General features: G+C 41.2%; 1 protein-coding gene across 1 annotated transcript; it reads right to left on the bottom strand.

Moving 5' to 3' along the window:
* Positions 1 to 385: 385 nt before the first annotated feature.
* Positions 386 to 11,611, bottom strand: uba6 (ubiquitin like modifier activating enzyme 6). The gene is made up of 32 exons (XM_085355990.1): positions 11,553 to 11,611; positions 9,582 to 9,673; positions 9,350 to 9,444; positions 9,234 to 9,262; positions 9,022 to 9,116; positions 8,154 to 8,265; positions 7,552 to 7,632; positions 7,327 to 7,449; positions 7,029 to 7,152; positions 6,705 to 6,808; positions 6,522 to 6,584; positions 6,061 to 6,137; positions 5,873 to 5,939; positions 5,598 to 5,741; positions 5,335 to 5,481; positions 5,175 to 5,255; positions 5,009 to 5,086; positions 4,738 to 4,919; positions 4,414 to 4,519; positions 4,229 to 4,318; positions 4,038 to 4,118; positions 3,810 to 3,938; positions 3,642 to 3,693; positions 3,461 to 3,524; positions 3,313 to 3,382; positions 3,168 to 3,239; positions 2,904 to 3,027; positions 2,569 to 2,762; positions 2,273 to 2,400; positions 1,540 to 1,627; positions 1,326 to 1,420; positions 386 to 1,015 (listed from the first exon to the last, which is right to left on the bottom strand). The coding sequence occupies exons 1-32, from the start codon at positions 11,580 to 11,582 to the stop codon at positions 874 to 876; spliced, it is 3,159 nt and encodes a 1,052-aa protein (XP_085212116.1). The 5' UTR covers positions 11,583 to 11,611; the 3' UTR covers positions 386 to 873.
* Positions 11,612 to 12,025: the final 414 nt, after the last annotated feature.

Consider the following 12,025-nt stretch of genomic DNA (forward strand, 5'->3'; position numbering starts at 1 on the left):
ACTGACTGCAGAACAACTTCAGCTTAACCTTTAAGTAAAACAAAGCTTGTGTGTTGCTCTCAAATGCTGGGTGATATCCATGCCCCGTGTTTGAAACATGTTTTATAATGAGGCAGTCAAAGTGATGGAGGAAAAAAAAAAAAAAAAAGAATCTGCAGACAAAATGATAATCACTATCTTTGGTGGTTTGCCATTGTCCACTTAACTTCTCGCACCTTAAAATTATACAACAAATCTTGATTTTTTTAAATTTTATTTCTATAGAGGGAGACAGAAAATAATTGGCAAATTTGTGGTTGGCAATATTCTCAAAGAACTCAGAGGACGAAGATGTTGCGAGGCCTACCAACTACTTGTTTTTATTGTGCCAAAAGTTTAACTCACAAAAAGAAAAAAGTTGAACACAACAACTAAATGGGTCTGTGTGTCGGGAGTTTAAAGATTCCTGTAAACACAGATTTTAGTCAGACTCGCTGCCACAAACAGAAAAAAAAAGGTTAATAATCAATTAAGGCATCGACACAACCAGAGCTGTGCATTTCACCAGAGTAAAAAAAAAAAAAGAAAAAAGGAACAAAGTATATGTACACAGGTATAATTATAAGTGCTACTCCTTGTGTTCCACTGGCTAGATCTTAGGCAACAGGGGAAAACAACAACAAAAAAACAAAAACGGAACTGGGACCACGACTGGCTTTTCTTGCTCCATGAAGTACAAGAGGGGTTTGTGCTAAGGCAAGGAGTTTTGACTTTGTCAGGTAACATCCTGAGGGAAAACTCTTGGCCCATGCCAAAGCAATTGGGGTGTAACAATTTACATAAAAGAAGGGAAATAAGGACACAAGAGGCTTGAGGATGACATTGAGGGAGGTGTCAGGGAGTCTCGCCATCGGGGCTGAAGTAGTACCTGACCGGAGGACCAGGGAGGTCCTCATCTCCATCTGCCTCGGGAGCAAATGACACAGTAAGGTCTACGTAGCGGCGGTCCACTGATGGCTTGATTAGTTTATGCATCCTGTGAAAAATCAGAGGCAAAGATAGACGAATAAATGCACTGTGAACATTTCAGCAAATTGAAAAAACAAAAAAACAACGATGTAATGAGCACATGTACAGGCACACACCTGGAAGTTTAGACCAGGAAAACACTATGTAGGCAGTGTGAGGGAAGTGTGAGTGTCTCTGCTTTAATCTCTTGTTTAAGAGTATCCACCCTCCCGATTCTGATGTGCCCTTAAGCAACACATTCATTGCCTACTCCCTTCAAAAACACTTATTATAAAAAGAAAGACGAAATAAGGAAAAGTTTGGAGGAAAACACATACGTCAATTTGAGCCTCTTGGAGTGTCCAGGCATCACAGGCACATAGAGCATCTTTACACCGTGGACGACCATAGTGGGTTCAATTCCATACTTTTCCTGTAAATAACAAAACAGCTCATTAACGAAAATATTCTCTGCAACAACAAGAATCTGAGGAAGAATACAATAATCTAACAGCTGCAAATCACTGGATAATGGGAGTAAATGCTTCATACCCTGACAGCATTCATGAAGTCAGAGAGAGTGAAGTCCTCGTGGCCAAAGACAGTCCAGCAGTCCCAGATGGTGTAGTAGATGTTGTTCCTGGAAGAGATGCAATGGAGCTGTTACTACATGACATTATAATAATAACAACATGGTAAATGTAATTTCCCCATGGATGCTGTGATAGTGCAACAGTAAGTGGTCACTAAGAGTGCAGGACTTGAAAGTTTCAGTACACAGAATCCAAAAACAGCAACATCTTCTTACAGAACAGTCCACTGGAAGTCGGAACTTCATAGCATCAGTTAAAAATCTGAGATCCCCTTATTTCACAAGAGGTCACTGCTGTGGATGGATCTGCATATTTGGCACAGACATTTACTCCGGATACAACTCTCCGAACCCTTCTTCCAGGCATTAGCACCGCACTGTCTTATGACTCCGTGAGGCTGGATTTGCGTTTCCCACTGGGATCTTTCGCGTGTGAGGCGAACATGTTAACAACTAAACCATGGAGCCACAACTGAGCTCATCATTGACTCAGGAGACAAATGCCTTAGGAGGAGTTTCGGGAAGCGCATCCGGCATATTAAATTTTTTTTTTTAAAAAAGTGACATGAAACGTGTAGCAACGCACTGTGGTGACCTCTTGTGCTGCATCACAATGTCTGGATGAAATCGTAATTTGTCGAAAGTCCCATTATTCTGTGGAGGTGTGATAAAGCGTGAATATGATGAGTGTACCTGATGAGTGTCTGTTTGACTGCAGCAGGCTCGGTAAGAACGACTACAGGAATGGCCAAGTTAAAGAAGCAGTTTTTGTGCGATTCAAACCCGAAGCCTCCAACCACCTTGATCAACTCCAGCGCCACCTGAGTGCATCACATTAATACACAAGGTTACCATACCATTAAATCAACATTTTAAAAACATATTGTACACCTTATTCTTCAATCAAAACATAACCTAATGGATGATGAGCATTATCTGCTGGATGCAATCCTTAAAAACCACACGAGTATCTCAAGGTCTGTGCTCACCAAACCAGCCACTGCAGCTGTTGCCGTGGCAATGGCGGGGATTATCTTCCCAGCAATGCGTTTGGTCTTAAGTCTGTCAGCTGGCTCAATGGAGTACATGATGGCTCTGAGAGAGGATGCTGATGCGACAAAGTCCATGTGACCGTTGCTGTCATCATCCTTTTCAAACTGAAGTGGACTCATCCGTAACCGTTCTGCACAATTTACAGGACACACACTCCAATCGTTAATCACAAATGTAACACTCCAGCTTTCACGTTTTCAATTTGTCAGTCAGCTTGTGTCTCCTTCAGACGTAAAAAAAAAGAAAAAGGATATGTTGAGTATTTGCATACCTGGTGTGACCCTGTCAGTAGCAATAGCCTGCTCCAAATGAGTGATGGCGTCCCTTTCCTCTTCACTGCTTAGAGGCATCTTTATCTGATCAGGCTTCCTTGCCGTCTCATCTGTTTCTATGCACTGGTAGGGACAGAGTCACATCAAAAAGATTAGGGTGGTTTGTTTTCTGGTTTTGTTTTGTTTTTTGTTTTTGTTTTTGGGGGGGGGGGGGGGGGGGGCTTGTTTGAAAGTGTAAAGTTCAGATCAACAGAACAGCTTACTTTTTCTGAGGGCCTGTACTCTGGAATCTTGACATCTGCAAGAATCCTGGTAATAGCCTCTTCAGAAAGATCCTGAAAAACACAATCGCACAGTCAGTAAGTCATTACGTATGTGTGCGATTAGATTTAAATGCTTGCCACCCACCCTTTCTGAATAAGGGATGTTATAAATCCCTGCGAAGAGCCGGGCAGTGCTCACAATGAAAGCAAAGTGCCTGATGGGAACAGAGGAGAGTTTAAAAGTGAATATCTGAGTATATTTAGCTTATCGGTTAGCAGAAGGGCATACTTACAAAGAGTCTTTCAAGTCAAATTCAAGAGGTGTTGGTGGTCTTTTTGGAGACTGCCAAAACAAACCTGAGGAATTGGGAGATTTTTCACTAAATACTTTTACGTGCCATTTATGAATTAGCTATACCCGTTAATTTGCTTGATAACTTGATTCTGGTTTCCATCTGATTATTTAACACTTACTTCCATCTTTTAACCTTGTGTCCAGGGGGAAAGAGTGCAGCAGCTGTAGGGCCTACATGAAAACAGCAGTAAAGTGAAAAAACCGAAAAGAAAAAAACAAACAAAAACCAAACAAAACATAATCGTAAACCACACAGCCCCTTCGATAGGAATGTGTATTTTCATTACCTTTCTCTTGAAATATTTCTCAAATTTCAGACGAGCAACAGCAACGCATTGTTCCCACTGAGTGGGCTGTCTGCTCAGCAGCTTCATGACCTGGAATGACCCTTCCAGACTTTCCCCTGCCTGCATCCTCTACACAGACAAACACACACAATCAAAGTTGTTTTTATTGATTAAACAGCTGCACTGCTGGGGTGATTTTCATCAGTGAAAACTGCACTTGTGCCTTACCTGCAGCACCACCTCAGCCGAGGAATGGGTCTGCCAGAACGAGTTGTACATGGAGGGCTTGTGGACAAAGGCACTCTCAAACTAGAAAGCCAAAAATTTAAAAAATAAAAATTAGGAAGTACACTCAGACTTTCAAAACAATAATTTGCAGTGTGGAAAAAGAATACTGTTGGGTCTTTCAGCTGCCTGACCTTATCTCTGGCCCACTGGATGGTGTGCTCTATAACAGAAGGGAAAGACTTGAGAGTGCAGAATGGGATCTCCTCTTCTGGGGGGTCCCTCTGGGAGGCAGAAGAAAAGCGATTTTAGGTTGGTGACAGGACTGCACATGTCCAGCACAGAAAACCAATAACATGAGCCTCTTCCACAGACTCACATGGCTATTGTAAGACTCTGTCAAGTTTGGCACAATGATTTCGGTGTGCCCTTTAGTTCCCATGGTGCCAGAGTCTAGGAGAGGCCTCTGATTGGATACACAGCGGCTGAAAATACATAAGTTACAAAAAAGGAAAAACTCTTTTTAAATGACAACAAATACTTTATTAAACTGCAACTTCTAGATTCATGTCATGACAATGGTAATCATGAGGTCAGGGGTCACAATAATCACACATGGATTCTGCTTCACTTTGGTTCATTGAACATCGAATACTGAAGTGAATGAAGTGAAGCTGTTCATCGTTACAATGTCTTCACCAACCTGTCCACATATCTCCGTGCCTCTACGTTGTCCAGCGCAGTGACCACTATGTTTAATGAAGAGTAGAATGAGTCATTGTAGATGTTCTCAGTAGCCGGACACACCTTGTTGAGGTGAGCTTCCACCTGTAGGTCTGGGTTTATATCATGAGTAGCCTCTGCTGCTGTGGTACTTTTGGGTTTCTAAAGCAGAGAGGAAACAGACGGCTTAAATGCAGCAATGCGCTGACCAAGCCCGAGCCTGACCGGTGCAGAAATGCACGTCTATTCACCTGTATATGATGTGGCCTGAAGAGAAACTGCCTGTTGAGGTTAGACTTTTCTATGAGGTCTGGGTCTGTGATGCACACCTGAGAAGTTAAATATGCAAATGAAATTCCAGTAAACTTTTCACAGTGAGGTAAAACTTAGGTAAATGCATAAAGAATAAATACCCACCTCCCCTGAGCTCTTGGCCAATCCAATTCCAAGCAGGGCGAAGTTTTTCAGCATCTCACAGCCTATTGCTCCACAGCCAACCTATAAAATAATTTATTTTGGGGTAAACTAGCATGATTCAATAAAAACCTTAAACACATTGAGAACTTCTAAATCTTACCATAAAGACCCTTAGCTTGTGTAGTTGTAAACACAGTGAGTCACCAATGCAAGCTCGTAATCCATCATATCGATCACCCCTAGGGGAAAACTCCTCAGCAGAAAGAGGCTGAAGTGGCTTGACTACCTCAATAGCGTCAAGATAAAACTAAAAATGCGATAAAACAAAACAAAACAAAACTGGATAATAAAACATTTTCTTTCAGGGTTGGAAAACGGCTTACAGTGAGCTATAAAACCACAGCTTAAAATTTAGTGACCTACCCATTGCTGCAGGGGTGCAAACTTCCCTGTGATGGCCTTAAGAACTTCCTGACTGGCTAAACCTCCAACAGCTGCTGCTAATGGAGGGAGAGCACCCCTTGCTGTCCTTGAAAGGCAGCGTACTAGCTCAGTATTCACAGAAGCCTGGGAGGAAGGAGTCACAGAGGAGAGGAAAAGAGAGTATAATGTTATCACACCAGTGTGCATGCAGTCATTTGTCAGACAATGAGTGGCTGCCTTTGCAGTGATGAAATGTGGAAAACAGTAAAGCTCACTTTGCTCTTGAGAGCTGCATTCACTTCCTCAGTCAGCTTTAGTAAAACCTCAGCATCCTGTAAACACCTGATGACATCAAAGAAAAGGCGCTCTTCAGTGCTTAGCAATCATATCGCACAGAGAAAGCAGAGCACAACATTAGACTGGAGGGTAAAAAGTACTGATCTGATATGGAAATTTTACTTACCCAGTGTTAGGAAGTCTACTGTGCTGCTCCTGGAAGGTGTCCAGTGCCAACATGCCAGCATGGATTTGAAGTGGGGCCTGAGAAGCAGATTTAAAACAGGACTGAAGAAATCGGCTTCTTAAACTCAAAGAAAAACAGGCATTTGTGAACTTGGCTAAGAAACACTGGGTCTACGTTAGTTTAACCTGTTTTGTAAACCTAGTTAAACATCAATGTGAAAGAAAGGGTATCTCTGCTCTGTACATGTTTCTATTGTTTAAACGTGAAGGCAGTATGTTTAAGCATGTGGGATACTGTCAGGAGAACCAACTGTGTAGCAAGAGAGCCATGGGAAAGTTTTGATCAGTTTCTAACTCACACTGTTCTTAGCCATGTGAGTCACGAAGCTGCAATAAAACGATGTTTAAATGTCACACTATTCCCCTCTGTAGGATATAAGTTTCTACCTAGTTTCCTCTTACCTCTGGTTTACTGAAGTCCGGAGTCAGGACCCGAGGTTCACACAGCTGTCGCTCTAATGTTTCCTGAAATAAATATTGTGAGTTATTGTTAGCATACACACAAGTGATGGTCATTTAAACATATCTGCATGTTTTTAAATCATAACTGGACAACACTGTTAATATGAAAACTAGTCTACTTACAAATCTGTACATTTTAGGGGTTTTCACCATGACAAAGAAACCTCCATGTGTGTATGGTTGTAGCTGAGATGTGTCTCCTATTGCAAAGCTGTGAGAAGAAAGGACTATAACCCCACACACACACACACACACACACACACACACACTTAATTAATATGAACATACATATAGAAAACAAGTCACCAAAGACATTGCCAGATACATTTTTGCATTTGCGTCCAGCAAAATAAATAAAAACACCAGTTTGAGTTTGTACAAATAATAACAATAATCTTGGAGACGCCGCTGTTATGCATTACAGTAATAAAATTGTAACCATAGTACCTGAAACCTGCCGAGATGTGCCGTTGAGCTCCACCATGCCACCGACCTCTCTGAAAACAACACTCTGCCCTGTCTGTAGGCCGTGGGGTTGGTTGTCCATGCAGGTTACCATCCCAGGATTATCCTAAAACAGTTTGCAGAAAAGTTCACCCAAAGTTCGCTCATTTACTGACTAAGCAGAAGATTAACAGGCAAACTTTACTGCAAATTGTAGGTGTTGAATTTTTTGAAGAAAAGCTGGAACAATTTATTTATCTGTCATTTTTTATTTTTTGTGGGGTGTGGTCGGGGGGAATACCTGAGTGATACTTTGAATGAAAACCTCCTTGGGCTCCTCTCCTGTGGGGTCGAACACCTCAAACTCTTCTCCAAAATCACAAAACACTCGTGCACAGATACCGTACACGTCACAGCTGATGAACTGAAGCAATACACACGCAACAGTTTTGGTTAATATTTACCCATCTGTGAGCTCTCGCAGTGCAACTATAATGCATAAGCACAACAAGGAGAGCAGACTTACTCTGATAGGGGGTTGTTGTGAGTGGCAGAACTCATTTACTCTCTTCTGTAGGCTCAATCTGGCCTCAGTCAAAATCACACACTAGAGGAGGAAGCAGAGCAGACAATAAACATTATCTGGAGTCCATAGCAGACTATGCGGTAGAGAAGAAAAGCAGTTACGTACAAGCATTTTATTTTAAATTGAATGCCAGTTGGTGGCCAAATACATGATCGATATAAAAACGAGATCAACCCTTCGCGACTTGCTGTGCCGTTATGAAATGCCGACCTTTAGGTTCAACATTCCTTTAGACCAGGGGAGAAACATAACTAGAACATCTGTAAGAGGCAGCTGTGAAGTGAATCACACTGCTGGAGTAGCTTCATGAGTTTTATTGACATTCAGAAATGTTTCTCTATGATGAAATCTTTCTATTGGAAACTCTTGTTAAGCCACATTGGTCTTCAGGGAAGGGGCGGGTGTCTTCATACTTCTCTACACCTCATATTTTTAATCACTAGGGGGTTTCTGAGGGCGTGGGAGCAACCTATTAAAAAAAATGTCTGTCCTACTAACCATGGGTTAGCTTACAACCCGGAGTCTGAAAGGTAATGACTTACCTGGTACCTTCTGAGAAAACCGAGATCAGTGTTGTCGTCAAGAGCAGAGGAAGACATGTCAACGTGGACATAAGGGTTCAACTCTGCAACGTGAGGGCACACTGCCTCCACCCTGTGGGAGAAACACAAGGGAGTGGGTAAACATGAGAAAGTATCTGAGTAAGGATGCACCAGTCTCAATGTTTATACCACCTATCACTCTGATACCTACTCAGAGCTGTATCAGGTACGCACTGGTCAATCAAAATTATATTCAGTTAAACTGAACTAAAATGTTATTCTTTATTTGGTACATTAGCACAACATGAAACTAACAAGAAAGGATCGTCACTTTGGTGGCTTTCACTGTTTGTGACCTAATTGTGATTTAACAGAAACCAAACAGTGATCAGCTGAGCTGATGACAACAGCAGACAATGGTGCTGTCCCTGTCAGTGTCACCATTTCTGTATCGTTGTGTAGTTTACACAATTACGGACTGCACTAATCAAGTTGTGCAGTTGTAAAGTTTTTACAACTGCACAACTTGATTAGTGCAGTCCGTAATTATCTTGTGCAAGCAAGGAGGGTATGGTTAAACAGACATACACAGTAACAAAGGGGAGCAGCAATAGCTTAAATGTATCAATTCAATTTAAGCACAGACCAAGATGAAAGGAAACAAGTTCAAATTAATTAGGTTTTGATCTTGTTATTTTGTCATTTTAATAATGACTGTTTCACATAAAAAGAGAATGGTTTGCAATGTATTTATTCAGCAATATTATCAGCCCGCTCCTTTAAGGCATCTTCATGAGGAATGAATAAGCTACACTGGTGCATGCCTATTTAAGAGCGTAAGGAGAGTCCTGCCCATGGGGTTCATTACCTCCTCCTCTGGCTCAAAACATCCTCTTTGCGGATAAAGAAGTTGGAGCCAAGATCCCAGGTCTCACACTGTTTTGTGTCATGAAGCGTGACTGCCTGTACATACAGAGGACAAACAGGACAATAGGTTCGAACAATTATGACTACAAGACCTTTGGACTTGCAAGATGCTGAGAATGACACATTGCTGTAATATTAAGAGAGCGCGCCTACCTTTACACCAGCCAGGACAATATTTTTTGCTGCGAAACCAAACCCAAAAGATTTAGAGTCATGTTAGAGTTCCTTGCATGGCTCATACAAACACCAAACCATTAAATATTGCCTACCTATCTCTACTCCCATTCCTCCCATTCCACTGAGAAAGACTGAGGACTGGGCCATCTGGTGCATGGCACTGTCTCCAAGCACATATCGCTGGCGGCTAAAGAGTGAGAGAGAGATGAAGAGTCACTGTGAAGGAATGTGCTAGAAGGACGAATGGAAACACCACGAACAATAACGGCGCTGGTTGTAATATAAACCATTAAAAAGGCAAATTATAAGGATGGTGAGGCTTGCCTGTAAAGAGAGTCGTCAATCTCCATCGAGTCTGTAGCCATGGTGGGAGGGGAAGGGGGGGAGAGCAAGTGCCTCAAAGATAGAGATGCTTCCTGTTAAAAATATAAATAGAGTAATTAACCTTGTCTGATTGAGCGATATAGATTTAAAACCAACGCCCTGCTGTTAATGAGCCGCACAGCTAACTAACTGTTGATGCCAGTTAGCTGTCAGCAACATGGTTGACCCCACCGAGCTGAGCTGACCTGAACTGAATTAACCAAGCGGCTTAAAAAAAGCCCGACATTAAAGGGGTTAATACACGTGCCTTAGTAAAGCTAGATGACTTATGAAGTTGCCGAAGCTCAACGCTAGCGGCTACAGCTAGCTAATGCTGCTGCCCGGTGCCGGTTACGGAGACACTTCTCATAAACTCATTAAAAGTGGCGACACAAACACGAGGCTACAAATAACTCCAGGGAGTAGACAAATGTTTAAGGAATAGTTGTTTCTATCAAGCAATATGTAAACACTGCTATAAATGTACTTAAAATTAGTCAGAATATCACACGCAGGTACCTGTCAGTAAGCCCAGCGAGCTGCAGCGAATGAATGGCTGTGACTGGTTAAAAAACTTGGAGTGTTTCCGGGTTAACGCACTCACGTGGCCAACGTCAACCAATCATTTCACGGAAACTTCTAGGACTATATTTGTGAATAAACGTTACTTATTTTGTGTTGTTGATAAAATAACACACATTTATGATGATTTACTAGATTTCGGGTGACATTTTTCTAAAGAATAAAATTTCACCATTTTGTTTTCAGAGGTGTAATCTTGAGTTACCACCCATTTCTTTTTGCTTGCTTTTTAAAAAAACCTAACACTGATCCATGACTCATTCAATAGCTAAAAGGCACCAAATTCAAGGATCTAAACGTAACAGACAACTTAGAAAAATACCAATTTTAAATGGAATCTTTAGACACTTTGTTACAAGCAGAACCCCCCCCCCCCCCCCCCCCCCCCTTCTCCCCCACAAAAACACAGGATTTATTTGCTGAAAACTTGGCATATCTGAACATGTTGTGCAGTGTGTCTTTAATAATATTGAAGAAACTGAGAAGTGGGAAAAAAAACAAAATAAGTAAATTAAATTAACAATTTTTTAAAAAATAAAACAGGTAAAGCATCTAACAAATATCTGACACAGGTCCTGGGAGATGCTTCTGACTCTTGATTTAATAAATCTACTGTTCACTGTTTCAGTGGCTGTTAAGAAGCCAGTCTAGTATTTACTGTCATATTCCCATATATCATTGTGATGTTGTTTATTCTATTACTCTTGTTCTCTTCTGCTTGCTTTCTTTTTTCTTTCTCAGCAGGTGATCCAGGTGATTGATATATGCATTTTTTTTCTCTGCCCGTTCTGTTGGTTTTTGTCTTTTGCCCTTCTCCCCCGTCCCTCTTCTCAGCTGTTTCTCTTTCCCTCTTTCTTTCTCCCCTTCTTTCCCCCAGTCAAGTCTGTCCCGTATTCAGTAAGTGAAAATAAAATAAACAATAAAAGGTGAATCAAATGGACCATTACGGCAAGGCTGGGATGGTCAGTTTGGTAAAGTAAATCCGTTGGGCATCTTTCTTTGCCTTTAGACAACAATTCTGATGGCAAAAGAGCCAAACGGGACAGGCAAAAAAAGAAAAAAGAAAAAAAAAGAAGCCAGTCTTAAGGAGGGGAAGCAGGGAGAAAAGCTCATCAGTATGTGCAGAAGAGGTCGGAAGAGAGGTAGAACAGTTAGTGTCTAAGTCAGTGTTTACAAATTATAAGTGATGGTCTGTAAAACACAGTGGAGACTCTGTCATGGTTTCAATCTGCACTTCAGACAGTTGTGTTGGGGATTTTGTCAAAACAAATTGAATTATCAACACACATTTTGAACAACTACCAACAGAAAAGCTCATGATTGGCAATGGCTAATGCAGTAAAAGCATACCTGGTTAGAAAAACACACACTATCAGTCATGGACTGGCCTCCTCAGAGTCCGGACCACAACATTACCGAAGCAGTGTGGGATCATGTTGACAGAGAAGGGAAGAAAAGGAAGTCAACATTTCAAGAAGAGCTTTAAATGTCCTACAAGAAGCCTGGAGAACTATTCCTGAAGACTACACAATTAAAGAAATAAAGGTTAAGAGTGTCCAGGCTGTGTTAAAGAATAAATAACACACTGTTCTACCAATAATACTAAGTACTGACTTCCGAGCTCATTAGAATTGTACAAACTCTATTTTTTCCCCTTATATACTGTATTTCTATGTGTGTTTGCACATGTTTCAATAAGTTGCTGAGTCTATTTCGCGTTTTCCTATAAAAATATAAAGTGATTAAGAGTGTCTTAAGACTTTTCACCGTATAGATGTATATTGTATATGTGAATATGGTGACAACAATGCATTCTATTCATA

The sequence above is a fragment of the Diplotaxodon limnothrissa genome, linkage group LG6 (genome assembly GCF_057381915.1).
Source record: "Diplotaxodon limnothrissa isolate DT_005_m linkage group LG6, D_limnothrissa_male_GT1.1, whole genome shotgun sequence".
In the NCBI taxonomy this organism is placed as follows: domain Eukaryota; kingdom Metazoa; phylum Chordata; class Actinopteri; order Cichliformes; family Cichlidae; genus Diplotaxodon; species Diplotaxodon limnothrissa.

Coding starts and splice junctions, on each gene's coding strand:
- uba6 (XM_085355990.1), bottom strand. CDS start 11,582: ATGACTGATAGTGTGTGTTTTTCTAACCAG. Junction 9,445..9,581: donor ATTGACGACTCTCTTTACAG/GCAAGCCTCACC, acceptor CTCACTCTTTAG/CCGCCAGCGATATGTGCTTG. Junction 1,421..1,539: donor ACTTCATGAATGCTGTCAGG/GTATGAAGCATT, acceptor TGTTATTTACAG/GAAAAGTATGGAATTGAACC.